This window comes from Sabethes cyaneus, chromosome 2 (assembly GCF_943734655.1).
Source record: "Sabethes cyaneus chromosome 2, idSabCyanKW18_F2, whole genome shotgun sequence".
Classification (NCBI taxonomy): domain Eukaryota; kingdom Metazoa; phylum Arthropoda; class Insecta; order Diptera; family Culicidae; genus Sabethes; species Sabethes cyaneus.
This window is the reverse complement of record NC_071354.1, coordinates 129,404,201-129,430,689: the sequence shown is the minus strand read 5'-3', so window position 1 is coordinate 129,430,689 and position 26,489 is coordinate 129,404,201. Positions and strand designations below refer to the sequence as shown.

The 26,489-nt window shown below is 40.4% G+C and overlaps 1 protein-coding gene across 3 annotated transcripts in view; it reads left to right on the top strand.

Moving 5' to 3' along the window:
• The window catches only part of LOC128738565 (josephin-like protein), a 49,481-nt gene extending 26,335 nt beyond the window's left edge, over positions 1–23,146 (top strand). The window contains exons 4-6 of one of the 3 annotated variants that reach the window (XM_053833801.1): positions 14,036–14,128; positions 22,605–22,785; positions 22,840–23,146. In XM_053833801.1, the coding sequence (XP_053689776.1) occupies positions 14,036–14,128; positions 22,605–22,785; positions 22,840–22,980 (415 nt within the window). In that variant the 3' untranslated portion in view covers positions 22,981–23,146. Of the gene's footprint in view, positions 1–14,035; positions 14,129–22,604; positions 22,786–22,828 lie in introns of all 3 variants that reach the window. The other 2 variants (XM_053833802.1, XM_053833803.1) reach the window with 2 other exon arrangements.
• The last annotated feature ends 3,343 nt before the right edge of the window (positions 23,147–26,489 follow it).

The following is a 26,489-nucleotide window of genomic DNA, read 5'->3' as shown; positions in this document are numbered from 1 at the left end:
AGTTTTAGTAACATCTTTTGCGATCACAATAGATCAAAATGGTGGTCGTAGTGATAATATCCACACACACAAAAAAAAACATCTTTTGCATCTTCATATGAGAATTTGTTCGTTCTTCAAAGAACGATTTTCGGTAATTGATGAAACCTAGGAAACTTGGAACTTAGGGCTTTTCACTCGGTTTTCTTTAGCAAAACAAATTTATCCATCACACGTAGCGTAATTTTTCTTTGGCAGTAAAAGGCGAACGCCTCACTGGTAACTTTGCTGAAATTGAAATGCTCTATTTTATTTTACGTACATGATAGAATGAAGGTCCATGAAAAATAGGTGTGGCCGATTCTTGTCGCTTGCTCTGGTACATAACACGAGGTAAGCCGGCGAACAGCTGCTGCATAGCTGCTGAAGCTTTCCGGCTGGTCCGTTGCAACAAGCCGTGCCTGGTTAGCGGTTATCGGTACTCCAATTTACCGGACAGAGAATTATGTTAAGTGCGTTAGTGCAAGTTTATTGCAAGCTGGAGTTATGATAATCAAACAATCGGTCCTTTCAAGGGCCACACAACGATTGAAGAGTTTATTATATTTTCTTGGCCAGTTAATACCATAAACGAGGGAAAAGTTGAATTTTTCGCCATTGTAGACGACCAACAAATGACGGAAATAAGTTTTCTGATCACGGGCGACATTTACTGCGACTTCCAAAACGTCTGCTGGTTTTAAATGCTTGATCAGTGTTCTTTTGTAAACCGCAGAAAAGTTGCGCAAAATTTTCAACTTCTTGAAAACTCGCGCGTACCGTCTACCGATTACCAGAGGAAAAGCACTATTCAACGTAGAAACATATAAAAATTTATTTACTGTTTGGTTTAGGTACTGACTTGGTTTCGTTTTAATAAAATACCTTTAATCAATTCATGGATATAACTCCAAAATCGGTTGAGGATGGAATGTATACAATGTTTCTACTTTGATAAACGTTACGTATGTAGCTTGTATACATGAAGAATCGTATTAATACATACCTGGATACATCCTATTATCGCTACAAAGAGACTTAGGCCCCGTACAGAGTAAACGCGACACGACTTCGCTCTCATGTTGCTAAATGCACAGTCCTGCTTCGGGCGAAAAAGGGCTGCGCGTATAACTACAGCAAGGAATGTCGCGTCGCGTCGCATGTCGCTTGCACTCTGGCGGTACCCTTACGTGGTCCTACGTCACCTATGCGATCGTGTCTTGTGCACAACCCCTCTGATTTTTATTCTTGTTCTCAAGGGGTTTCCAGTAAGGCGTAAAAGTGCGTAGTAATCAGAGATTACTTTTGTAATCATTTACGAATTAATTAGGTAATCACTGATAATCAGTAGAATAATCAATGATAATCTTAAGTAATCATTGGTATTCATGATTAATTTATAGTAATCACAAGAGATTGATTACTGGTAATCAGAGGTAATCAGTAAAGTAATCAAAAGTAACTTTTTTCAAAGGTGCGTAGTAATCATTGCCGTTGGAAACCCCTTGCTTGTTCTGTATGTCGCAACTACGTCGCAGCTGGTGCGCTGTATAGCGCATCAATGTGTGAACACAGCGCACCACGTGCGACGTAGTTGCGACACGCAGAACAAGAATAAAACCGAATGTCGCATGTGGATTATTACGGGTTTCAATTGCAACAACAATATAGTCACTCTATATGCAAGATCTTGTGAGTGAGTCAAAAATGAAACGCCCGTGTCACATCAGTTCGTCAGTGCTTTTTTACCATTGAAAAAGCACAAAATATTAGCAAAAAAATTGTTGTTTGTCAAAACTATTTCAAACAAGTCGTATTTTCAAAATTTTAAATTTTCTTCCTACAAACCAGTTAAAATTACTTATGATGAAACTATGTTTTGAGAAATATCCTTTGTTAATCTTTTTGTTTACTTCTGGTGGAATCCGTATTCTGATTCTTGAAGATTTTCAAAAAAATGTTTCAAATATTGTCAATGTTTGTACACTTGCCAAAACTTACAGGTATGTTTCTACGTGTTTTGACTAAGAGTACTTTGTGCAGCAACTATTTAAGCATACAAAAAATATATTATATTAGAAGACCGTAAAAATTGTTTTTGTTTTTTATTTTGACCAGCTTTTTGCCCTAGTTACTCCTCTGTGCGACGTGCAAATACACGGGGTTCAAATTAGAAAGTGTTCAGGTTAAAAACGAACGTAAAGCCTACGGTATTAAATTGAGGATAACAGCACCAGTTATGGCAATAAGTACAATAATATCGTAGAAAAGAAGCAGAAGCATAGAATTGGAAACTAAGATACATATATGCTATGACAGTGGTGACATTGTCAAAGTTGAAAGACAATTAGGTATCTGTTAGTGTCATTCCAGGGATGTCTTGCCCTCAGTGCACCAATTTTGCTTATTTAACTGTAACACCTCAGCCAAGCGCAGGGAACATTGTTGGTGCACTTTGACTCAATTCACATTCATTTGACAATACCGTCTCAGCCAAGCAAAATTTGACAAAGTTTTATATGGGACATTTGTAGAATTAGTTATCTACAGGGTTGCCACATGCACAGATTATTCTGTGTTTAACAGATATTTGAAAGAAATCGCCTGTACAGAATCTGTATGCACAGAATACAGATTTTCGCCAAATTACACAGATTAAACAGATTTTTGAGCTTTTACATGAAAGTGAAAGAGACGGACATAGTCAGCAAAATGACTCTCTATCTCTTTCACTCTCATTGTTTTGCATTGGACAGATTTTTGCACAGATATTTTTCCTCGCCGTACAGATTGTCAGATTTTTTCAACAAAAAACACAGAATTATATGTGGCATCCCTGGTTATCTACAATTTTGCTGGATAAAGTTTTGCTGTATCTTTTGTAGTTACGGTGCTACAATGCTAGTAGCTCATTAGGAACATAGTGAACGTTCAGTTGGATACTAATGAGCTACTAGCCTTGTAGCACCGTAAATACAAAAGATACAGCCCAACTTTCTTCAGAGAAGTTGTAGATCATAACTAGTTCTTAAATCGTCCCATATAACTTAACTTTTCAAATTCTGCTTGACTGAGACGGTACTGTCAAATGAATGTGAATTGAGTCAGTGATTGTGCCATCCCTGGGTGCTGCACCATCTAGTGTGAACTGCGAGTGCGCCGTAAATATTTGAGATACAGCAGTACTTAGTTCAGCAATCTTATAAATAATAATTTACTCTATAAAAGCCTTGGGCTTAAACGTCTTTCTTAAACTTGACCCTTCTTTAACGACAGACTTGACAGCCGGCTATTAGAGTACAAGACGGTTACGGGGCTAGTGCAACAATCCTACTGTCTCTACTCCTACTTGTCCTACTTGTCGGTGCACTGAGTGCAGGACAAAATGGCTTTTTCGATATTTTGTCTTGAAAACTTATCGGATTTTATTAAATTATGTATAGATTTTGGATGCGTCAGAGGTGGAACCTGATTATTCAAACCTCAAGTTCAGTTCGTAATATAAAACCGAAGTTTGTAGTCAATGCAAAAACAAAGCAAGGTCGAGGTAAAACTTCTTACTAATACATGACCCTTCTTTACCGACAGACTTCACAGTAAGCTGTTTTTTAAATGATAGTTCTTTTACAATTGACGAAGGGATGGTAGAAGAAAGTAATGAAATTTTAGAGTGAAGGAGAATCAACGGAAAAGTGAGAGAGGGGGAGGGAGGGGCTATTAGTAGCTAGTAGCTACGTTTAACAAGTTGTGTCTCATATCTTTTGTCCAATGATGGAATGCATGAGTCGTACCAAGCTACAATCTAAGATTATAACCGGATTCGAACAAACAACACCCACCAGGGCATGTGGCTCGCTGGTACTAATACACCTTCGAACCACAGAGGCGCTGCACAAAAGGAGACTGCACAATCTCCTTATTAAGCGCGCGACGTATCTTCAAACTTTACCATGTAATGGGTTGGGTTATTTGTATTGTAATCAGTGGTTAAAATTTTCACTCACATGTAGGATAAACGTTTTTCGCTCACCCATTATCCTCATAGGACAACTAGATTCTGTAGTTATATGTTTGTGCAAAGCGAAAAAAAAAACATTTTTCCGCTACAGAATGAGAGTTGATAATAATCTCATTTCATTTTTCCCTGAAAAATATTTATCCTCTCTCAGTGAACCATGATAGATATAAATCGCAGGTGGAATTGGTGCGAAACTCTAATGCAATACCAGAGGTGGGCACCGCTAATCAGCTAACCGCTAACATTTTAGCTAGCGAGTAGCGCGTTCACTTTTAGTAGCGCGTTCAGTTTTAAATGTGCTAGCGCTTCTATTAGCTTCCTATAAATATAAGTACTATCAAATAAACTACCAGCCACTAATTCTTGGAAATAATTTTTGGAAATAGTGCAACTAGCCATGAATGAACTTCATTTACTCGCGTCGCGAACAGCAGCGACCAATTTTATCAATTTGCAAGAAATCGCATCTTTGTTATTATTTTCGAAAATTGGCGGCTGCTAGTTTATTTAATGGCACTTTAACTTATCGGAAGCTAATTGTTACGGTTCGCGTTCGGAGGTGACCGATAAGAATATAAAACACGACCCGTACATTAACAAATTAAAACTTAATTTTATTAGACGTTGACGTGGTACAAATGTGTCTCATTATTCGTAAAACGGAACTGGAGTACTAATATATATTCAGCACTAGCGAGCATCAACTAGTGACAGCTGTCACTGTGACCAGAGAGCTTCAGCGGCCGTAACGATGTTAGGGTTGTCCACGTCTCCAACATCTCCCCTCTAATACAGCTGGTAAGGGTTGAACCTTTGCGGAGCCCTTCGTGCACGGGAAGAGCGGCGAGGAACCTGAACAGCTGATTCAGTTTCGGTTGCAGATATGAAATCGGATGACGAACTCGACGACGAAGACGATGTTTGTAACGCTGGGACGATCGGGGACTCAGCAGGTGTGTTCGCCGACTGCGAGCTTACTGGTGTTGACTGCGCCGACGGATTGACACCAACAGGGAGGCTGATATTCCAAGCATCTAGCAGGATACTGAGCGGAAGCTGCTTGCTTTTCTCCGATACTGGCTTATTGTGTGTACATGCACGATCTGGAATTTGATTTATATGAGACCGTACCAGTTTGCGATGGTTTGTCCTAACATTGTACATTACGCCACCGATGCGTTCCAAAATTTGACCTGGGGCCCAGTGCCATTGGTTTTTAATAAAGATTTTGGTGTACACATGATCACCTCTGCTAAACTGACGTTTTACTCCATTACTGTCATGCGGTTGGTTTACAGGCGGTGGACGAAGCAATGACAAACTGGTTCTGATTGGACGACCAAGCATCATTTCTGCAGGCGATCGTTTTTCTGGAGTGGAACTGTTAGGCGTACTACGGTAGGTTAACAGGAAAGTACTGAGTGCATCACACATTGTTTTTCTCCCCGCTTTGATTTTTCTTACCGAGCGCTTGAATGTATCCACAAAACGCTCAGCTTGCCCATTGGATTGTGGATGGAATGGTGCTATTGTAAGATGTTCTATACCATTATCCACGCAAAAATCCTTGAACTGTGCACTGGTAAACTGGGGACCATTATCACTCACCAGTGTTTCGGGCATACCAAACCGGGAAAATAAATCTTTAAGAATTCTCAATGTGGCAGTAGTGGTAATACTACGGGTTGGTACAATTTCTGGCCACATTGAGCATGCATCTATCACAAGCAAATAATATTCACCATCAATTGGCCCGGCGTAATCAACATGGACTCGTTGCCATGGTCTATCTGACTTAGGCCACGGGACAGGAGCTAATTTCGGCGGGGATTTGGCCACCATCGAACATTCACGGCAAGACTTGACATAACCTGCAATATCATCATCCAGAGTCGGCCAGTAAACATACGATCTTGCAATCGCCTTCATCCTTTCAATGCCAGGATGGCCGCGGTGAAGCTGGTCGAGACAACGTCGCCGAAATCCGGAAGGAATAACCAAACGTTCGCCAAATAGCAGGCAGCCCTGCACCGTAGTGAGAGATTCTCGACGAACATAAAAACGTTTTAATTCCGCATCATTATTCACCTTACTGGAATCAGGCCAACCGTTGAGCAGGTAACGGTATACTTTCTTAGTGAGAGGATCAGACTGCGTGGCTTGCTGTATGATCCTGAAACTTAGAGGAAGAGCTTTTAATGTATCGGACGTAACTGACCTGATGTCATTCTCCAACTGCACTGAAGCTATGACGTAATCTTCATCCGGCTTGATATAACGATTGATCAGCCGAGAGAGTATATCGGCATTACCGAATTTTGCAGTCGGGACGTGCTCGATGGTGAAGTCGTATAGCAAGAGAGTGAGAGCCCATCGCTGTAAGCGATTTGACGTATACACAGGAATACCCTTGCTCGATCCGAAAATACGCAATAACGGTGCATGATCTGTCTGGAGTAAAAACTGGCGCCCAAACAGCATTTTATGAAATTTGGTTACTGCAAATATGATCGCTAGTCCCTCACGATCTGGCTGGCTATAATTTTGCTCGGCTGCTGTCAAAGCTCGCGATGCATGCTGTATCACTTTTAAGGTACCGTCATTGAATTTGTGACTGATCGTAGCACCAACACCAATGGAGGATGCATCTGCCGATACCACTATTGGAAGCGATGGATTGTAGTGTGTTAGCAGTAAATCCGAAGTTAAAATCTGCTTGAAACGATTAAACGCCTCTTCACAATCAGTTGTCCAGCTAAATTTGCCATCCTGTTTAAGCAAATTGTCAAGCGGGTACCGCAATGTTCGCATTGACGGGACAAATTTTCCGTAATAATTTATTGCACCAAGAAAAGAACGAACACCTGTTATGTCAGTTGGTGGCGGCATATTGTTAATAGCTTGGATTTTAGCTGGATCCGGACGGAGTCCCTGACGATCGAATAAGTGGCCCAAATATTTAATTTGCAACTGGTGGAAACTGCACTTTTCCGGTCGGATAGTGAAACCGAAATCCTGAATTCTTTGAAGAACTGCACAAAGGTTTTCCCAATGTTCCTTTGCATTGGATCCACCAACTATGACATCATCCATGTAACCAGAAGTACAGGAGAGACCTGCTAGCATCGTGTCTACTAACTGTTGAAATGCTCCAGGCGCTGTTTTGACTCCGGGCGGTAAGCGATTGTAGCGGTACAACCCACGGTGTGTGTTTACTGTGAGTAGATGTCGGCTGGGTTCATCGATCTCGACCTGCAAAAACGCATCCGACAAGTCAATTTGACTGAACACGGTACAATTAGCCAACTTGTTAAAAATGTCTTCGGGAAGCGGCAATGGGTATTGATGCGGTTGCAAAGCGTTATTTAGTCCGGTAGAATAATCGCCACATATGCGAATCGTGCCATTTGCCTTTCGCACGACAACAATGGGTGCTGCCCAATCCGAGAAATCAACGGGTGAAATTATTTTTGCTTGCTCCAATCGGTCGAGTTCCTCATCTACCGCACTGTACATTGCATATGCAACTGGACGCTTTGGACGAAAAACTGGTTGAGCGTCTTGCTTCAATTCTAACCGCACTTTTGTTTTAACACAAAGTCCAAGTTCGTTCCGGAAAACATCTGGATAGGCTGTTTTTAACGACTGCAGAGTACTGGTGGTGCTGGTGACGTTATTGCAGTATGCACTGATCGGTACCGTCCATAAGGAGAACGCCTCAAGTAAATCAATACCAAGAAGGTGAATTGGCTTTTTCACTACATAAAATTGCCCTCGGCGATGATTACTATTGATGCAGATATCACATTCAAACTTGAACAAAAACTGCAGGGGGTCTCCGGTTGCTGACGCCGCTTTTTCCTTAGCAGGTAATTTGGACGGTTTGTCTATTTTCTCCCACGTCTGTATCGAAACGATGCTGATATCGGACCCAGTGTCCAACTGTAGCCGCACTTTCACACCATTAAGCTGCGATTGTACGTACCGGCGCTTATTCCTTACTGAATTTACTGAAAGACTAACTGTTTTTGTTTTGTACTTCCCTGGCTGCTGGTGTTTACGGGATGTTGTTTTCCGATTTCGTTTTGTATTGAAACAATAACCTTCACGGTGCCCGATGATCCCGCAATCTTTGCACTTGTGACTCTTGTAGCTGCAGTCTTTAACGAAGTGCATTGCGCCGCAATTCCAACACGGCGAAGCTGGTATGTCCTCGTTTCGGGAATTGTTGTCAGGAGGTTTTGGCGGACGATTTGAGAGCTGCTGCTTTCGACCGACGTACTGAATTGATGCCGTCGGTGTCGATTCTATCATGGCCGTATCCCGCTTTAAACTCAGCAACCGTTGGCAGTCTTCCGAAAGATGCTCTAAGGTCATGTCGTTACGCTCCTCAATCTTGGAAAGAAGTCGCGTACGCACTTCACTATCTTCTTCCGACTTAAGCCCGCACACAAACATGAGACACTTGAACTGCTCCTCCGTGAGTTTGCTGAGCTCAAATTCGACGCAGTTTTTGTTTAATCGGCATGCATATGTGACAAAATCTTCCGACGGTTGCTTCGCTATTTGAAGACAACGATAGCGCTTGCTGATGACAGATTCACCAGCCCCGAACAGCGATTTCAGCTTTTTGACTGTCGCTGTGAATGGTAAATCTTTCGGAGCTTTCGGCAGAATGAAGCTGATGTATCGTTCATGTTCCGCCGTTCCCATTTTCCGCATAAGCAAACGCACTTTTGCTTCATCATCTAGTCGTGCGGCATCTTTTTCAAAAAGATCATCATAACGAGCATACCAGGCAGTGAAAGTGATGTTTTCCTCAGGACAGTAGTGGAATTCTTTTATGTTATTCGCCAGTGAATCGAGAATTATTTCCGGGTTTGATGGGACCTGGACCTGTATCGACGACATAACGCTCCTAAAGAATTCCTGCTGCTGGTGCATTAGCTGCTGCTGTTGCTGTTGCATGAAGATCTGCTGCTGCTGCATCATTTGCTGGAAGAACTGGGCAAACGGTGCATCTGGAGATGGCTGTCCGGGTGGAATTGCACCATTCTGCTGCATTATAGGACGCTGGTTGGGGTTATGTATTGATGAACCCGCTTAATCGTCCGCGTGAGTGAGGGAATTTTGGTTGATGAGTAAATTCCTCGTTTCACTACTCGTCGCCACTGTTACGGTTCGCGTTCGGAGGTGACCGATAAGAATATAAAACACGACCCGTACATTAACAAATTAAAACTTAATTTTATTAGACGTTGACGTGGTACAAATGTGTCTCATTATTCGTAAAACGGAACTGGAGTACTAATATATATTCAGCACTAGCGAGCATCAACTAGTGACAGCTGTCACTGTGACCAGAGAGCTTCAGCGGCCGTAACGATGTTAGGGTTGTCCACGTCTCCAACACTAATGAAAGCGCTAGACACCTTTAAAACCTAGCGAACAGACTACACTTAGCGGTTAGCTGATTAGCGGTGCCCACCTCTGTGCAATACTAGGTATATATTAAAACCATGGTGATACCCAAATACATAAATTTGATTTTTTTAATAAGTCTCTCTCTTGTTGGCTGGTTACTTGGTAAATTCTATAGTAACCTGTGTATGTTCGTCGCTGAAAGACGGCTGATACTGCTTTATCCTCTCACAACAAAGCGGGGATATACTAGTGGTACGAAAAATTAAAAATAAACAAATCATGATCGCGTGTTTCTAGAGATAAAGGAAAATATGGCAATACATACATGGGTTAGACAAAATGTTCGGGACTGGCAAAATTTTGATGAAATTGAAACGCCCATAACATCCATAAAATTGGACATTTTTAGATGAAACCAATTGCATTCAACGGGGAAATCTTTCTAGTTTTTCAAAAATATTTCAAGATTCGCAGTAGTCAGCGGACAACGGAGATATTCCGGGTTATCTGAGGGTATGTCAAAAATTGATTTTTTTCATCACTTGTATCTTTTTCTGTCATGGAAAATTATTCATATTCATATTTTATCCCAAAACTAGATTTCATTTCCAGTCCATTGGTCGAAAAAGAACGGAAATCCCACGAGAAACAGCCAAGTTACGGCCATTTTCGTAAAATCACCACTAGTAACATCTATTGCTCTGGCCAGTTTAGGACATGACGCAAACCATGTCAATATAAGCATCAAACGTTAAGGTTTTATGAGCCATTGACACTGGAAGCATTTCCAGGTTCGCAGCGTGCCATGGCAACCCTGTAGCAGGTTCTAGGTACGCCGGCGGAAGTGGTCGTTTCAGGAAATATTCGAAATCATGACAATATCGGTGTCAAACTACAGGATTTTCAACCCTCGTAAATTTTTGAAGTTTGACATCCATATTGGAATGGTTTTGGTCATGTTTTAAAATGGTCATAAAGGTAAGACATTACTGGCAACATTTCCAGAACCGATTTCACTAAAATGGCCATATCTCGTTTGTTTCTCGTCGGATTTCCGTTCTTGTTCGACCAATCGACTGGAAATGAAATCTAGTTTTGGGATAAAATATGAAAATTAATAAATTTCCATGACAGAAAAAGATACAGGCGATTCAAAAAATAAGTTTTTGACATACCCCCAAACAACCCGGAATATCTCCGGTGTCCACTGACTATTGCAAATTTTGAAGTATTTTTGGAAAACTAGGAAAATTTCCCCGTCGAATGCAATTCGTTTCATCTAAAAAGGTTCAATTTTGTTAAAGTTATGGCCGTTTGAATTTCATCAAAATTTTGCCTGTCCCGATCATTTTGTCTAACCCCTGTACGTATAAAACATTCTCGTTTCTCTTTTGCTAGGTTATTAGTCGTAGTAGACAAAATTCATTGAATATCGCGCATTTGAAAAGATAAATTGAACGCCTGATTGTAATCGAACCATCGAATTGAGAAGTTTTAACCTAACTCGTTTTACTCGCGGGACGACGAAACTGTACAGGCACTTGCGACTTACAAGGATGGAAAAAGCCATTCACCCAAGTGAGCATCGCTGATTTACGATCATAAGTTGTTGAAGGCAAAAAGATTACTACCGCAAATGCTCAGCAGTGATCAAGAACTGTGTTGATTCACTCTCGCTCTTAGCTGTGCCCGAACCGGTCACGAAAGAGAAATGATTCAAATGGGATATGAAAAAATAGTGATTGGATCAGAACCGATACAATAGCAAGACGAAAGTAAGCGATGGGAATCGGTTTGAACTTTGTTCACTTACGCTCACTGATCGTTCAGTTTTAAGTTTCAGTGGTATTCACGCTTCTGCTATTAAAATATATTGTTATTATTCTCCATATGTTTCAAATATTCAAACACTCAATAAGTTATGTAACTTATTCAGAAGTTACATAACTTAATGGAGCAAAATTATAGCTGATTCAAATGATGATTGCAATCATTTTCGGTTTATGAACGATTGAGAAGATGAAAAGCAAAATAAAATCGGATCAGATTCGCTCAGTGGCAAACGTTTGGTTCGCTTCGTTAGGGTCAGAGAGTGAAAAAACGGAGTAGGCATGATCGCAATCAGTTCAGCACATATTCAATTTGGTGCATCAAATGATGCACGCACGCTTGGTCTCTCTGAGTGAGCGTATAAAAGGTGATGGATGTGTGAGTTGAACGGTGATTGAGTATCGATGACAACAATTTGATGCGATTTTTGATCATGCATGAGTGTGTATAGGGCACTGCACGTGACGTTGTTTGTCCGTTAGCGTGTTAGCCGCGAATCATCTCGGAGGTTCGATTACAATAGATCGACGAAGAGGCACAATTTGTGTCTATTAATAACACAACCCAGGTGGAGTTTGAAGATACGTCGCGCGCTTAATAAGAAGGTTGTGCAGTCTCCTTTTGTCCAGCGCCTCTATGGTTCAAAGGTGCATTAATACCAGCGAACCACATGCCCTGGCTGGTGTTGTGGGTTCGAATCCGGTTATAATCTCGGATCATAGCTTGGTTCAACCCATGCACCTGGACAAAAGGTAGGAGTGACTACTTGTTCCGCGTAGCTACTAATAACCCTCACCCCCCCTTACCTCTCCGCTCTTTCTCATTGACTAAAATTTCATTACTTTCTTCTACCGTCCCTTCGTCAATTGTAAAAGAACTACCGCTTCAAAAAAAATATTAACTCATTTCAAGACCAAGACTAAAAATACGAGGTTGGTCTAAGCTGTTAACCGTTATATGTGCAACAGGGTACCCGGGTACCTTTTCAGTTTTAAAATAGTCATAACTCATTCAATTTAAAACATACGTTTTTGAAATTTTGCTTTCGTAAAACTCGTTGATCTTAAGTACCTTTTCAGGTACTTAATCTTAACCGGTACGTTGATCTTAAGTACCTTAAGTACCGGGTACCTTTTCAGTTTTAAAATAGTTATAACTCATTCAATTTAAAACATACGTTTTTGAAATTTTGCATTCGTAAAACTCGTTGATCTTAAGTAATTGAGGTTTTTTTGGTGCATATCCATAAAGGGGATTAGCAATGAGAGGCCCTTAAATTTTTTTATTACGTAGGAGGACGACAAGGGTACCCGGGTACCCATGATTTGCTATGTTCATAACTTTGGCTATCTTGAACCGATTTGGACGAAACCAGTGGCATTTGATTCGTACATTTATCTAGTTTTGATTAGATAAAGCATTTGGCAATCAAATGACATGTTACGGAGCAACGTCCGGTAAAACTAGGGAAGCCGCTTGTTTTGAAAGAATATCAGCCTTCAGTAAAGCTATTAGTTTTGAACTTGACATTGTGGACCCTTTTTTCATCTTATTATATAAATTGGTGACTTTAGATCGCATTGGCCATTCCAAAATTGAGTTCCTGTAGGGTTACAGATGGCCAGTTGGGTGCCTAATCCAATATTATAATTGGTTTGGCGGATCTTTTAGATGTTTTGAACTGATGGCCAGAATGTAATGTAAAAAATATCACCTACCGAACTAATTCCAAGAACTTTGATACCCATATTGCTAGGTTTTACCTCCAATTCTAGACTGGCCACCCATGACCCCACAGGAACCTACTCCGGAATGACCAACCTGATTCATCTCATTATATGAAATAGTTCATTGTATGAATTTTTAGAGTTTTTATATCCGCATGACTGATTTTCCTGCAATACAATCAGTTCTCTAGCTCACAGCGGACAGTCTGTCGGAATTCCGGATTTTCGGGCCCCGTATGTCTTTTAATGGCCAAATAGCCAAAGAATTCAGAGCTAGATAAATTAACGAATCAAATGACACCTATTTCATCAAAATCGGTTTAAAATTATTGATGTTATAACAATATCAATTTTGGTACCCGGGTACCCTTGTCGCCCTGCTAAAGGTGTTTGTTTCGTCGCACACATAACGGTTAATGTATAGGAAAATACGGGTTTAGTCCAACGATCCTACTAACTCTAGCTAACAGATTCGAACATACGACTGGTTTGTTAGACTAGATCGTATCTCGAAGCTAATTCTGTGGTTGTCAACGTATTCTTGTTAAAATTTTAAACCTTAGTCTTAGACATAAGTTTTGAGCAATCGATAGTTTTCCACATACGGGTTTTCAAACATAACACCCATGAAAATAAATACGTTCTTTTTAAAAATGAGTCTTGAATCAAAATGGTACCAAAATCTGTGGAAGGTGCATGTTTCCTCCTGTCATACACGTATCAGTACTTGTGGCTTAAGCAGCACGTTTTCCTCATCAATAGAGAGCTTTGTGCCACAAATAGATAAAATTTCATCCAAATCAGAAAAGTTCAAATTTTGTCATTTACCTATTTCGCGTGGAATTGCTTTGTAGTGTGAGTTACCGCATATCACTGTCTTTTTATTTCTATGCGAAACCCTCCGTCTATCTTCGAAATTTTCGATTTTTTTATACTCGAGCTATGACTGGTGCTATTGCTATTGTTATCTGGTAAAAATCTTCTCTGCTCACGACATAAATATTTATTTTATTTTTAGATCAATTCTTGGGCTTGGAAATTACGATATAAATGTTATCATCACTGCTTTACACATGAAGGGGTGTGAAGCTGTTTGGTTTGACAAACGAAGGTAAATTAAATTACTTGATACATAAGCTAAACTAAAAAACTTCCTTCCTAACTTTAGCTCATATATTAAGAACATACAACTTAATAACGTCAATTTGATTTTTTGTGTTCGCGGTTTGGTTAAGCGGTTTAGCGCGAAAGGAGTGAGATTAGGTTACGAGTCGACCGTTGACTGTTTGGAAGAGTGGAAGTAGCCACTGAAATAATTTGTGTGATCGAATTCTAAGGGGAAGTGACGTCTATAGACAGTCAACTTTCGTTTGTTGGGCTATCTTTAAGTGGGCTACGTTTTAATCGGGCTCCCGTTAATTGGTCTATAGCCCATCTAAAACGAATTCAAACGTAATTTCTGACAGTGTATTTTTTCTTCCGTGGGGCCCTTGAATGCACTATTTGAAATGCAGATAACAATTTATAGAAAATATTTAAATTAATTGGAATACAGTTGCATCATATCGTTATCTGATCATTTTTAAGATTCACCCTCCTATTTTTAGCATCACGGTTAATCAGTTAAAAATGCCGATGTATGTGTAGGGTAGCCCGCGCTACCCCACGGATTTCTTCAATGATAAAAGAAAAGAAACTTGTGTTTAACTTCACCTAATCGACCAGACGGGCGGACCGGCAACTTTCGACTCATTTTTATTAGATAATTTTACACCTATCGTGCAGCCCTAACGTCTACGTAACATACAGGAAATGTATGTGCGGTGGCTCGCTATTGACAAACAAAAATACTTGCACTGCCTATGTTGCGAAAAGAATAATAATAAACGCGACCGTGCGCGTTTTGGTAACTTTAAGCAAAAATGACAAACTAGGTCAATGTTATAAGTGAAAGACTACCGCGGTTAATATCTTCCGGGACTTAAGTCTGGGCAGGGGCGTTACATCTCCCCCCCCCCTTACAGAGCTGCGAGACATCTCAGAAGGAGATTGCGAGCAGCTGCTAGCGCAGGCAAAAATAGGGAACCACCGCGACGATATATGTCTTTGCTACTGATACTATTTGGAAATATTTACATTCGCTTAGTTATTTTTTTCTTCTTCATTTCTTTAACATTCTGTTCTGTATTTTGGGTCATATGTATTCTTTACGTGAATCTGACATAATGAATTTGTAATGATTACATATTAATTAACTGAGTTCAATTTTTGTTACCTTCTTCTATATACTTTCTATATACAGGGGCGTTACATATGTTAACATTGTCGTATGAAATTCTACTTTTTACTTGTTAAACAATCTAGAAAAAAATTTCAACAACAAAAAGATTAAGTTTCACTTTGATTCCGTGTTTTATAAGGGTATATATTTTTATAAATCATTCTGCGACGATTTCCACCAAAACAATCGATGTATTTCTCGGTTTCTACAGATCAGCCCAATTAGATCATTACAAATATTTTATAAAGTTTTTGTCCTTCCGGTGTTGGGCCACTGAAGGGGGGGGGGGGGGGCGAAAAAAAACAAAGAGATTTTTTTAATTAAGCAAAAAATAATAATGATTTTAGGCATTTTTACTTAAAGTTTAAACATGAAAACCAAATCTATTCTTGCTTTTAATATATACGTTATTATTTACCATGCAAAAATCTACGAAAAAAGACAAAAACGAAAGAAAAATTTTCGGCCGATTTTCGGAAATTCTTCGATGACCTCTTCAGTAGTCAGCTGTGTGCTAGTGCCCGACGTATCCTTGGGTTTCTTGGAGCCTTCTGGTCTTGCGTCTCCTGGCGAAGGTCTTGGCCTCTTCAGCGTGGAGAGAGATCCGGATTCTGCCCCCTGGGGATCTCCTTTCCCCTTTCCTTTCAAATTTTTGTTTTGCCCCCCTATTGTTCAAGCCAATTTCCAAGGGGGGGGTGACAAAAACTTAAAATTATTTGCAATGGCCTTAACGAAAGTGTTTCACTAAATGGGCTAAGCGCTTATTGCAATTAACGAAAGTTGACTGTATAATACTAGAAATGCTGCAGAGATTAGAACACCCACTTTTATAACTAGTGCTTCTTAAAATTCTTTGTTCAAAATGATGCGTAAAATTTGATTTTGTTTGAGTTTTACCAAAAACTGCAAAATTTGGATATTTTTGAAATTTCCAAAAATTAAAAAAAAATTCGAATTCCATCGATAGCTTTCCCCAGATTTTAAGGCATAATTTAAGCTATCTTTAAAAAAAATATGCAAATCGGAGGGGATGGTTTTGAGATAATTGACATTTTATAATTTTTATCATGGTTTTGAAAAGTTTTTTCTTTCAGTGCATTTTTTTCTCTAAAAATACATTTAATTTCCTATAACTATTCCTTTGACGCCATTTTGGTCAAATAAGTGGTTTTCAATATATGATGTTATGAAAAAAAGTAATCTCATTTCTAAATACGCCTTTTTGAAATATTATTCTTGACGAAAAAAAACGAAAAAAATCAAAATTAGTGGAAAATGAGTTCTTGCGTGGTATCCAATAAGTTAGGAAAATGTCATTCCAATCAAAAATTTGATTTTGATTTGCTAGTTGAGCTGGAATTGCTCATACATTTATACACAAATACAAACACACACACACACACACACATACACACACACACACACACACACAAACGCGCGCGCGGAGATAGCGACCTAGATTTGGGACCCAACAGCATGAAAATAGATCCACAAACACCACAACAAGCAGGAGAAAAAGCAGAGAAGACCCGTTCGCTCGAAGCGCGAATTTGCTGCGTTCGCCAACTCGGATCGATGATGTTATATCAAATGCCCAAAGGAGCGAGAATCCCCAAGGAGGACAGCATGTACTGGGCACTGGTAAAAGCAATCCGCAGGCCATGCAACAAGGGCTGCCGTACGGCAGATCGAAGCTGGAGGAGGCCAACAAACGGGCCAAGACGGTTTTGTCAAGGACAAACACCAGTGAACAAGGAGATCAAGGAACTGGCGATAAGATTAGGAACAGCGGAGCCTGCGAACGAGAGTGGAAACGACTTAAAAAGGAATGGAAAACGCTAACGAAGCATTACAGATAGCGAACCGGGCGGCAGTGAAAGGAAAGGTGAAAGGAGATCCCCAGGGGGCAGAATCCGGATCTCTCTCCACGCTGAAGAGGCCAAGACCTTCGCCAGGAGACGCAAGACCAGAAGGCTCCAAGCAACCCAAGGATACGTCGGGCACTAGCACACAGCTGACTACTGAAGAGGTCATCGAAGAAGACAGCCACGCTGCGTGGTAAGTCTTCGGGAATAAAGGATATCGAAAAGAGTAACAGAAGTAGACCCAATAATCGTAAGTTCATTAATGGGAGGAATAAAGGCGAAGCGCTAATAGTCAAAGCAAACGGTGACTTGTACGAAGAGGTTCTGCGCGCCATGCGGACAAAGCCGGAACTCAAGGAGCTAGATGCAAATGTGCAGTAAACTAGACGCACCCGTAATGGGATGTACGAATGACCATCCACATGAGAAAGGGACCTCATGGAATGGAAGTAGCTTCAATAAAACTTCCTATTGAAGCAGCCAACAAGGCACTGGAGACTGGAAAAATCAAAGTGGGCTAGTCGGGATGTCCGTTGAGTATCTCAAAGCAACCGGAAGTATGCTTTAGGAGCCAAGAGTTCGGCCACATTGCAAGAAATTGTGAAGGACCTGATAGGAGCAAATTATGCAGAAGATGCGGTGAAGATGGTCATAAAGCTCATGACTGTAGGAAGCCACCGAAATACCTGATCTGTTAAAATGAAGAAGGCAATAACCACGTGACAGCCGTGAGGCCTGGGATGTGCGGCCTCTAAACAGGCGGCGGCTGCTAGATCACAGTGCAGGTAACGCAAATAAACCTGAATCACTGCGATACGGCACAACAACTACTCTTGCAGTCCATGGTGGAAGCAATGAGTGATATAGCTATTATCTCGGAGCCATATCGCATCCCATCCGGTGATGGGAATTAGGCAGCGGACAAGGCGAAAACGGCGGCAATGTGGACGGTGGGAAGATATCCTCTACAAGAAGTAGTCTATTCTGCAGAAGAAAGCTTCGTGATCACTAGGATTAACGGTGTTTTCATCTGCAGTTGCTACGCGCCTCCACGATATACGGTAGAGCGGTTTAACCAGATGCTGGATCAGCTGATCGATCGGAGACCAGTTGTAATCGCCGATGACTTCAACGCCTGGGCAGTTGAGTGAGGAAGCCGCCTCACCAATCCAAGGGATCGCAGTCTGCTAGAGGCCCTAGTAAAGCTAAATGTAGTTATAGCGAACGAAAGCACTACTAGCACATACCGTAGGGAAGACCGGGAGTCCATCATCGATGTCACCTTCTGCAGCCCTGGTGCGGCAGGGATTACGAACTGGAGAGTTTGCGAGGAATATACCCACAGTGACCACCAAGCGATTCGGTATCGAATTGGGAACGGGACGCAGATGGAATCATATGGGGGACAGGTAATCGAGCGGAGGTGGAAAACGGCGTGCTTTAACAAGGGTGTATTTGTTGAAGCGCTCAGGGTTCAAAGCATTCCTTCGAACCTAAGTACGGAAGGGTTGACAGCAGTATTAACACGAGCGTGCGATGCTACTATGCCGAGGATAAAGAGACCTAAGAACGGTCGCCACTCAGTCTAATTAAAGCCCAGAAAATTAAATTTTATTTTTTTGCATTTTCGAGACGCTTATATCTTCAGAAATGTCATGCCAAAAGGAACTTTTGATATTTGATCTTGTTGAAAACTTAAGGCAAATGTTATGGAGTCACGTCAAGGGAAGTCCATTGCTGTAGGAAACTTTGAACGCGTTTCCCCCAAAACCATGTTTCTTTAGCTAGTGGCCCGAATTGGCTGAATTTTTTTTCAGCGTGTAAAAATGAATTATCTAAATTGTTACGTAACCGTTTTTTGATATCTCAATTTTTCTATTTTTTACGAGCTTTAAATTGGCGATTTTTGACGAAAAAACACTGTTAGAAAAAATTGCCGCCATTTGTTAATTTTTCGAATTTTCAAAAACCGCTACGTAACTATTTAGTTATTGATCTAAAGCATCAAAATCATCCTTGAAATCCGTTCTACGCTACTCCGTTGGTTCTCGGCACATACCGCCAGCAAAGATTTATTTTCTAGGGGGCATTCACGCGCCCACCTTAACCATCTTAACCAGGGGGAATGATTAATCCGTACAAAACTTTGGGAAAATAAAAGTGGGGTCGGAATGAGCAGTTATACCAAATTTGGTTGAAATCGGAGGTGGTCGAATACAACGGATATGATTACTTGAGAGGGGATGACCCCGAAATAACCTTGAAAATTGAATTTTTCAAAAAACCCAAGATAGAATATTTTAAGTCCTTCTCTAAATTAATTGTTTTGATTAATACTAATATCCTGTGAAGAGAAATCTGAGGTGCATGTAAGTTAAATAATAAATACCTTCGGACATAGCGTGTAAGCTAAAACGAAAAAAATAATAATTAAATAACTTATTAGGCTTACCTATTAGCTAGGCCGTGCAGCTCCGCCGTCTGCCCAAAACCGCGGTTTTGAGACCAAGCAGCCGGGAACCACCCAGCATCGCACCTCCTAGCTTGGCTACTCAATAGAGCGTTACCAGATATGGCCACGTGGAGGCGCTTGGGATGGCTAGAGCTATATTGGACGCTCTTCATTTGCCTTCCCCATTTCATACCCGGTAGTGGATGCTACGGAAAATTCACAAAAACAACAAAGAAGAGGAAATTGCTACTGTGCGGTGGTCACCTTGGAGGAGGGGAATGCTTTCAATAACGCCAGCTGGGAAGCAATCGCCAGTTCGCTGTTTAGCATGACGGTTCCTGTGTATAAGAGATGGTCGGGTCTCGGGTTTTCAGCCCCGAAACCCGAGAAAAACCCGAACCCGTCGAGTTCGGGTTTGACACTTTTACCAGGTGTCGGGTTCGGGTTTGGCCGAAAAAAAATATTCGGGTTCGGGTCGGGTTCGGGTTTAGCGAAAAAATAAGTCCGGGTTTCGGGTTTGGGTAATGAGAGACCGAACCATATCCACATTCAGTTCTTGTAAAAGCATTGGCGGAACTAGAGCCCCCCTTAGGAGAGATTTAGCCCCCCTAGAAAAATTGACTTGGCCGACCAATAAAACGTTAAAAAAAAAATTCCGGGGCTATAGCCCCCCCCCCCTAGAAATGAGCGCTAGTTCCGCCAATGTGTAAAAGTATTATTTTAACATAATGAAATAAGCAGTACTTTAATGATATTTAGTATGACTCAGATATCAGCTACACTGGACTGATTGCTTTTTAGACGATTTAGTGTTTTCAGTTTTAGATCGAGTTTAGACCAAAAGTTATATGTTCCAGAATTCGTTAGTTGGATCATGTCATAACTGCGCCCAAACTAGTGATTGGGTGGACTGACAGAAGACTAGATTTGTCTGCTATCATAAATTATTGGTTTCTATTCCGATTTCCAAAAAGTTTCGTGCCTCGGAATAGTTGTAAGTTTAGCTGTCTTTAACACTAAACATACCGTGCGTGAAGGGGTCATTTGACCCATTGCTTTTTTGGTTCATTTTCACGGCGTTATAACACAATTCTGTTTAGCTACTTTTATTAGAAAATATATTTAAAACATAATGCAAAGTTTGGTCCTCTACTATTTCTTTTTTTATCGAGAAAAATATCAACGCTAATCTATTGATAATCGCGGGATTTCCGGTCTTTTCGCGAAAAATATTCGTAGAATGAATTCGGTATGTTTAATGTTAAATTCAATCCCTTTTATGTTTGCTACCTTTAAGCTAAGGTGCTAGTGCTTTAGACGAAGAACTAGCTTTCGGATATTAGATACCGGTATAACATAATGAAACAAGATCCAAGCATTTCAAAATAATTTTTCATGTTAACTTTTCTTTTCGCTTTTTACAGGTTTCATAGAAAAATTAAGAGAAAAAATTCCCGCGAAAAGTAAAAGTTTCTAAGTAGTATACTGAAGAGAAAATTTTCACGCGTATTGCATGAAAATTCATGCAATGTTATCATTTCGAGTTATACACCACACTCAAAGGTTAGTAGCGGAACCAGGAACCAGCATTTCGAGGTACGTTTTTATTGGCGTAATCGAATTCGAGCTTATATCGGATTATAGCAAGCATCAACCCTGCTTTCTCTGAGTAGCGGCAATACTTTATCTAAATCAGGCAACACTTATTCGCCCTTAGTGGCAGTCATGCAAACCTAACAAAAATTTATTCAATTCAATTGTTAACTCTCTACATGATCAGTTCAATATACGTTATAGTTCCTGTTTCCACTGCGTTTTTTAATCCTCTCAAGTTATATATTACAAGAGTTTTTTATATATGGGAGCTGTCAGTTTGTTACCCCGTTGGAGTTTTATGACAATTAATATAAAATTCAAGTTCAGGGCGGGATCAAATTTAGCATAATATAATAATTCGGGTTCGGATTGGGTTTCGGTTTGGCCGAAAAAAAAATCGGGTTCGGGTCGGGTTCGGGATTAACGAAAAAATAAATCCGGGTCGGGTTCGGGTTTGACTGAAAATAAAATTTCGGGTTCGGGTCGGGCTCGGGTTTGACAGAAAAGAAAAATTCGGATTCGGGTCGGGTCCGGGTTTGACAGCAAAAAAATTTTCGGGCCCGGGTCGGGTTCGGGCTTGGAAAATATGAAACCCGACCATCTCTAAAGTTTAGTCCGCAATATTTTGACAATTTCACACCCCTGGTTGGAACTAGAAATACTCAAAGTATGACAGATACACGGAAGCAGCCATCTTGGGAGCCAAACGGAGCAGCGATAATTGTCAAAAGGTAGCCAATCAAACACGCTCACTGTATAAATATGTTTGATTAGCAATCTACTTATGCTATTGTCACGCATCTTGAATATTATACTCAGACACAGTCCGTACGAAGTTTGGCAATGCACTTCACAGTAATTAAGTCAAAAAAGATATATCTCTCTACGGTAGAAAGTTAATATAAACAAAACAGACGCGGATAATGTTGAAAACAATCAAGTCACACTGCTACAGCATTTTGCTCCGCAGCAAGTACTGCCACTTTTCGTAAGCTGTTGCTCTTAGTATTTCTAGTTGGAAGGAAAAAAGTCTGTCCCTTTTTCTAGATTCTAAATAAACGAAATCGCAGGTATTTAAAATTGTCATACCGGGCATGGGAATCAAAAGTGTGCTTACATGCCATATGATTTGTTCATGACAACGCCATAATATTTACGCTTATAACTCTATCAATTAATGTATAGAAATTTCTGATTGATGCAAATATCTTTAAAATCCATTGAAACACTGCTGAGTTATAAACGAGCAAAACGTGACGACTTTTCGTGACATTCTCATTTCTCGTACTTCTAAATTGAGCTGAGCTAATAATCGCATATCAGTTATCTGTCTGTTTCGTTTATTTGCATACAATCTAACATAATTTTTATTAATCTTTATCTTTATATGTAGAAATCCTTCCTGCATTGACACATCTAAAATAATTGGGTTTATACTGAATGTGCCGTCAAATTACAAAATAGGAATTGTCAGATTACCGTTGCAAAGGAGACACTGGATTGCTTTGAAGAAAATAGAAGGAGAATATTGGAACTTAGATTCGAAACTCGATGCTCCTCTGGTGATCGGCGATGTAAGTAGAGTCAAACGCGAATTAAGTTATTGTTTAAATATAGAAATTTTACAGGAAGCACAGGCAATGGATTACTTACGAACTCAACTTCAAAGCAACGACAAGCAATTATTTGTAGTTTGTACAAAAGAGGTGGAGAAGAATAAGGGTTGGCTGCTCCCTGAATATAGGCCTGACTTCTTTTATGATTGCTAGTTACAGCTCTACTTACTGATACTAAAACTTTTAAAATTAAAATAAAAAGCATTCAGAAACCAAAATGCAGATTTAATATTTAAATATAATATCGACAAACGCTTACATTGGTTTTAATAATAGTTGTTATGAACAAACATTTAACAATACATTTTGGAAAAGCAAATGAGAGATATTCAAATTTACATAGTATTGTTTCACATTCGCACTCATGTGCAGAAAGATAAACTTAGATAAAACATACTATTTTACATTACATTTGATTTGTTTTTAACACACGAATTGAGTATTTTTCGGGGCTAAATACAAAAACACTGCTAATACTCGTTGAAAGCACTACAAAAAATGTTTTATTCATCTGACCAAAACGTCGTTCTCTATTTCCCTTTCACCTATACCATTCTCTATTTCCCTTTCACCTAATAACGAACACATAAATTAACTTGGGCTCGTGCTAACTAGAACCCGGGGACTGGTAACCCTATCCCTTTCAACTGCAACTGTCAGCAACGCACATATCGCGGGCCGTATTGAATACGGCCCAAAACAAACATTCTACATTGTTTTTTGACGTAGGACTACGTCTTTGTTTACTATACTGGGACTGGGTAGCACTTTGTAAAAACGAAAAATAGAAGTGTAACGTTTGAATGAAATATTTCAAACGCTAATAGCTACTATACTACTGAACGAAACATAACAGTTAATATGTCGTTGGATAGATAAAATGTCCAGCAATTTTATAGTAACATATTAATAGTAATTTTTTATACGCTAAATAGTAAAAATGTGTGTAAAGTTTTAAGGCCGAATTTTCCCATACATTTCCCTGGTGATCGCCTAGCTTCACAGGCACGGACGACAATTAGATACACCAAAGGATTTGGATCCAAATGATAACTTTTGAGACCACTTTGTAAGCCACACCCCTTTTCCAATCCAATTGGCAACATCGATGGCTATTGACGGCAACATCGACCCCGAAGACAAGCGGAATCAGCGGGCAATGGCCAACGTGAATCCCACACGATGCACTTTACGTTACATTTTGCATTATCCCCATCGCAGACATGCGAAATTGTTCGATAGCTTGCTCAATCAGTGTCGGACAATCATTTAAGCAGCAGCAGCCGATATGGTTTCCTCCACCACCTACACTAGCTTACAAGTAGCAGCGGCAGTGCCAGTGACTATAAAATGGTACACTGATCGGACACTGAAGGCAACTGGAAACGGATCGACTGACGGGCAGCAAATTCAGCAGCAGGCCGTTATGGTCTTAAACAGTTCTTATAAGAACTATAGTAATTGAAGAATGGAAAGATTTTTCTGCATTTTCTAAATTGGTTAACGTTCCATTTTGCGTTATACCATGGTAACATGGGAAATGCTTGCTCAATCAGCATCGGATAATCATTTGAGCAGCAGCAGCAGTCGATCTGGTTTCCCCCACCACTCACCCGCCTGCTCACTTATCGCACTATCGCACTGACGGACGGTCAGTATTTTATTTACCATCGACGGCTATCGGACACTGAAGGCATATGGAAACGGATCGACTGACGGGCAGCAAATTCAGCAGCAGGCCGTTTGTGGTCTCAAACAGTTCTTATAAGAACTATAGTAATTGAAGAATGGAAAGATTTTTCTACGCTTTCTAAAATGGTTAACGTTCTATTTTGCGTTATACCATGGTAACATGGGAAATGCTTGCTCATTCAGCGTCGGATAATCATTTGAGCAGCAGCAGCAGCAGCAGTCGATCTGGTTTCCCCCACCACCTACACTAGCTTACAAGTAGCAGCGGCAGTACCAGTGACTATAAAATGTTACACTTGGTTCGCCGCCTGCTCATTTATCGCACTATCGCACTGACGGACGGTCAGTATTTTATTTACCATCGACGGCTATCGGACACTGAAGGCAAATGGAAACGGATCGACTGACGGGCAGCAAATTCAGCAGCAGGCCGTTGTGGTCTTAAACAGTTCTTATAAGAACTATAGTAATTGAAGAATGGAAAGATTTTTCTACATTTTCTAAAATGGTTAACGTTCCATTTTGCGTTATACCACGGTAACATGGGAAATGCTTGCTCATTCAGCGTCGGATAACCATTCGAGCAGCAGCAGCAGCAGTTGATCTGGTTTCCCCCACCACCTACACTAGCTTACAAGCAGCAGCGGCAGTGCCTGTGATTATAATAAAATGGTACTCTTGGTTCGCCGTCTGCTCATTCATCGCACAATCGCACTGACGGACGCTCAGTATTTACCATCGACGGCTATTGGCGGCGAAAGCAACGGCATTTGGCGGCAACACCAGCGATCGGAGGCAACACCGATAGCAATTGGGAAGTAGAAACGATAGCATTTTGGCGGCAATTGGAGGCAAATCCAAGGACTTTTGCGGCAATTAATGTCATCTTCGATGACAATTCGAGGCAAACCCAATGGCATTTTGGCGGTAATTTTCGCAAACCAACACTGAAGGCAAATGGAAACGGATCGACTGACGGGCAGCAAATTCAGCAGTAGGCCGTTGTGGTCTTAAACAGTTCTTATAAGAACTCTAGTAATTGAAGAATGGAAAGATTTTTCTACACTTTCTAAATGATTAACGTTCCATTCGGATAATTATTTGAGCAGCAGCAGCAGCCGATCTGGTTTCTCCCATACCTACACTAGCTTACAAGTAGCAACGGCAGTGCCAGTGACTATAAAATCGCACACTAGGTTCGCCGTCTGCTCATTTACCGCACGATCTCACTGACGGACGGTTAGTATTTTGATAAAACTAATCCATTTCAACTTTACAGTGATTTGGTATTTCCTATCACTCCTGTATTAGCGGGCAACCATCATCCTAGAGTCTAAAGGATCGAATAGCGACATCCATCTATATATTGGCAACAGTAATTATAGTACTGATTTTTAAGAAGTGCTATCAGCTCAAACATAGTTTTTTTCAGGGCCACCAAACAATTTCAAACGGTTTTTTTCAAAACCACCATTGATTCAATGAAGAATTAAATCAGAATATTTCGCTCTTCTTTTACAAATAAACACTCAAACAATGATACTCACAAATACTCAAATATGCATATGCCAGAAATGCAGTTTACATTAGTCTTTGATTTAATGATCAGACATAAAGTTATACTTCATCGATTAAAACATGTTATCAATATAATGAGTATTATATGACACAGTCCTACGTCACCCTTTCGTACAACCCTTAGGGCTGTATACCTTGTAGTTTTTTTATTTTGTTCGTTCCAGCAGTTGTTCAGAAACTGCATTCCAAGAAGCATCAAATCGAAAGGATAGAAAGTGGCAAGGACGATATATGAAAATACTGGCGATTGTTTTCTCGTTATGTTGTGATGGATATGCTGGCTTGGGAAATATGGCCGCCTGTCAGCCCCCTGTTAGAAGCCGATGCCGACATTTATGAACGATACTCGTAGTTTGATAGATCGACCCGTAAACCGCAATGCAATCGGTAGA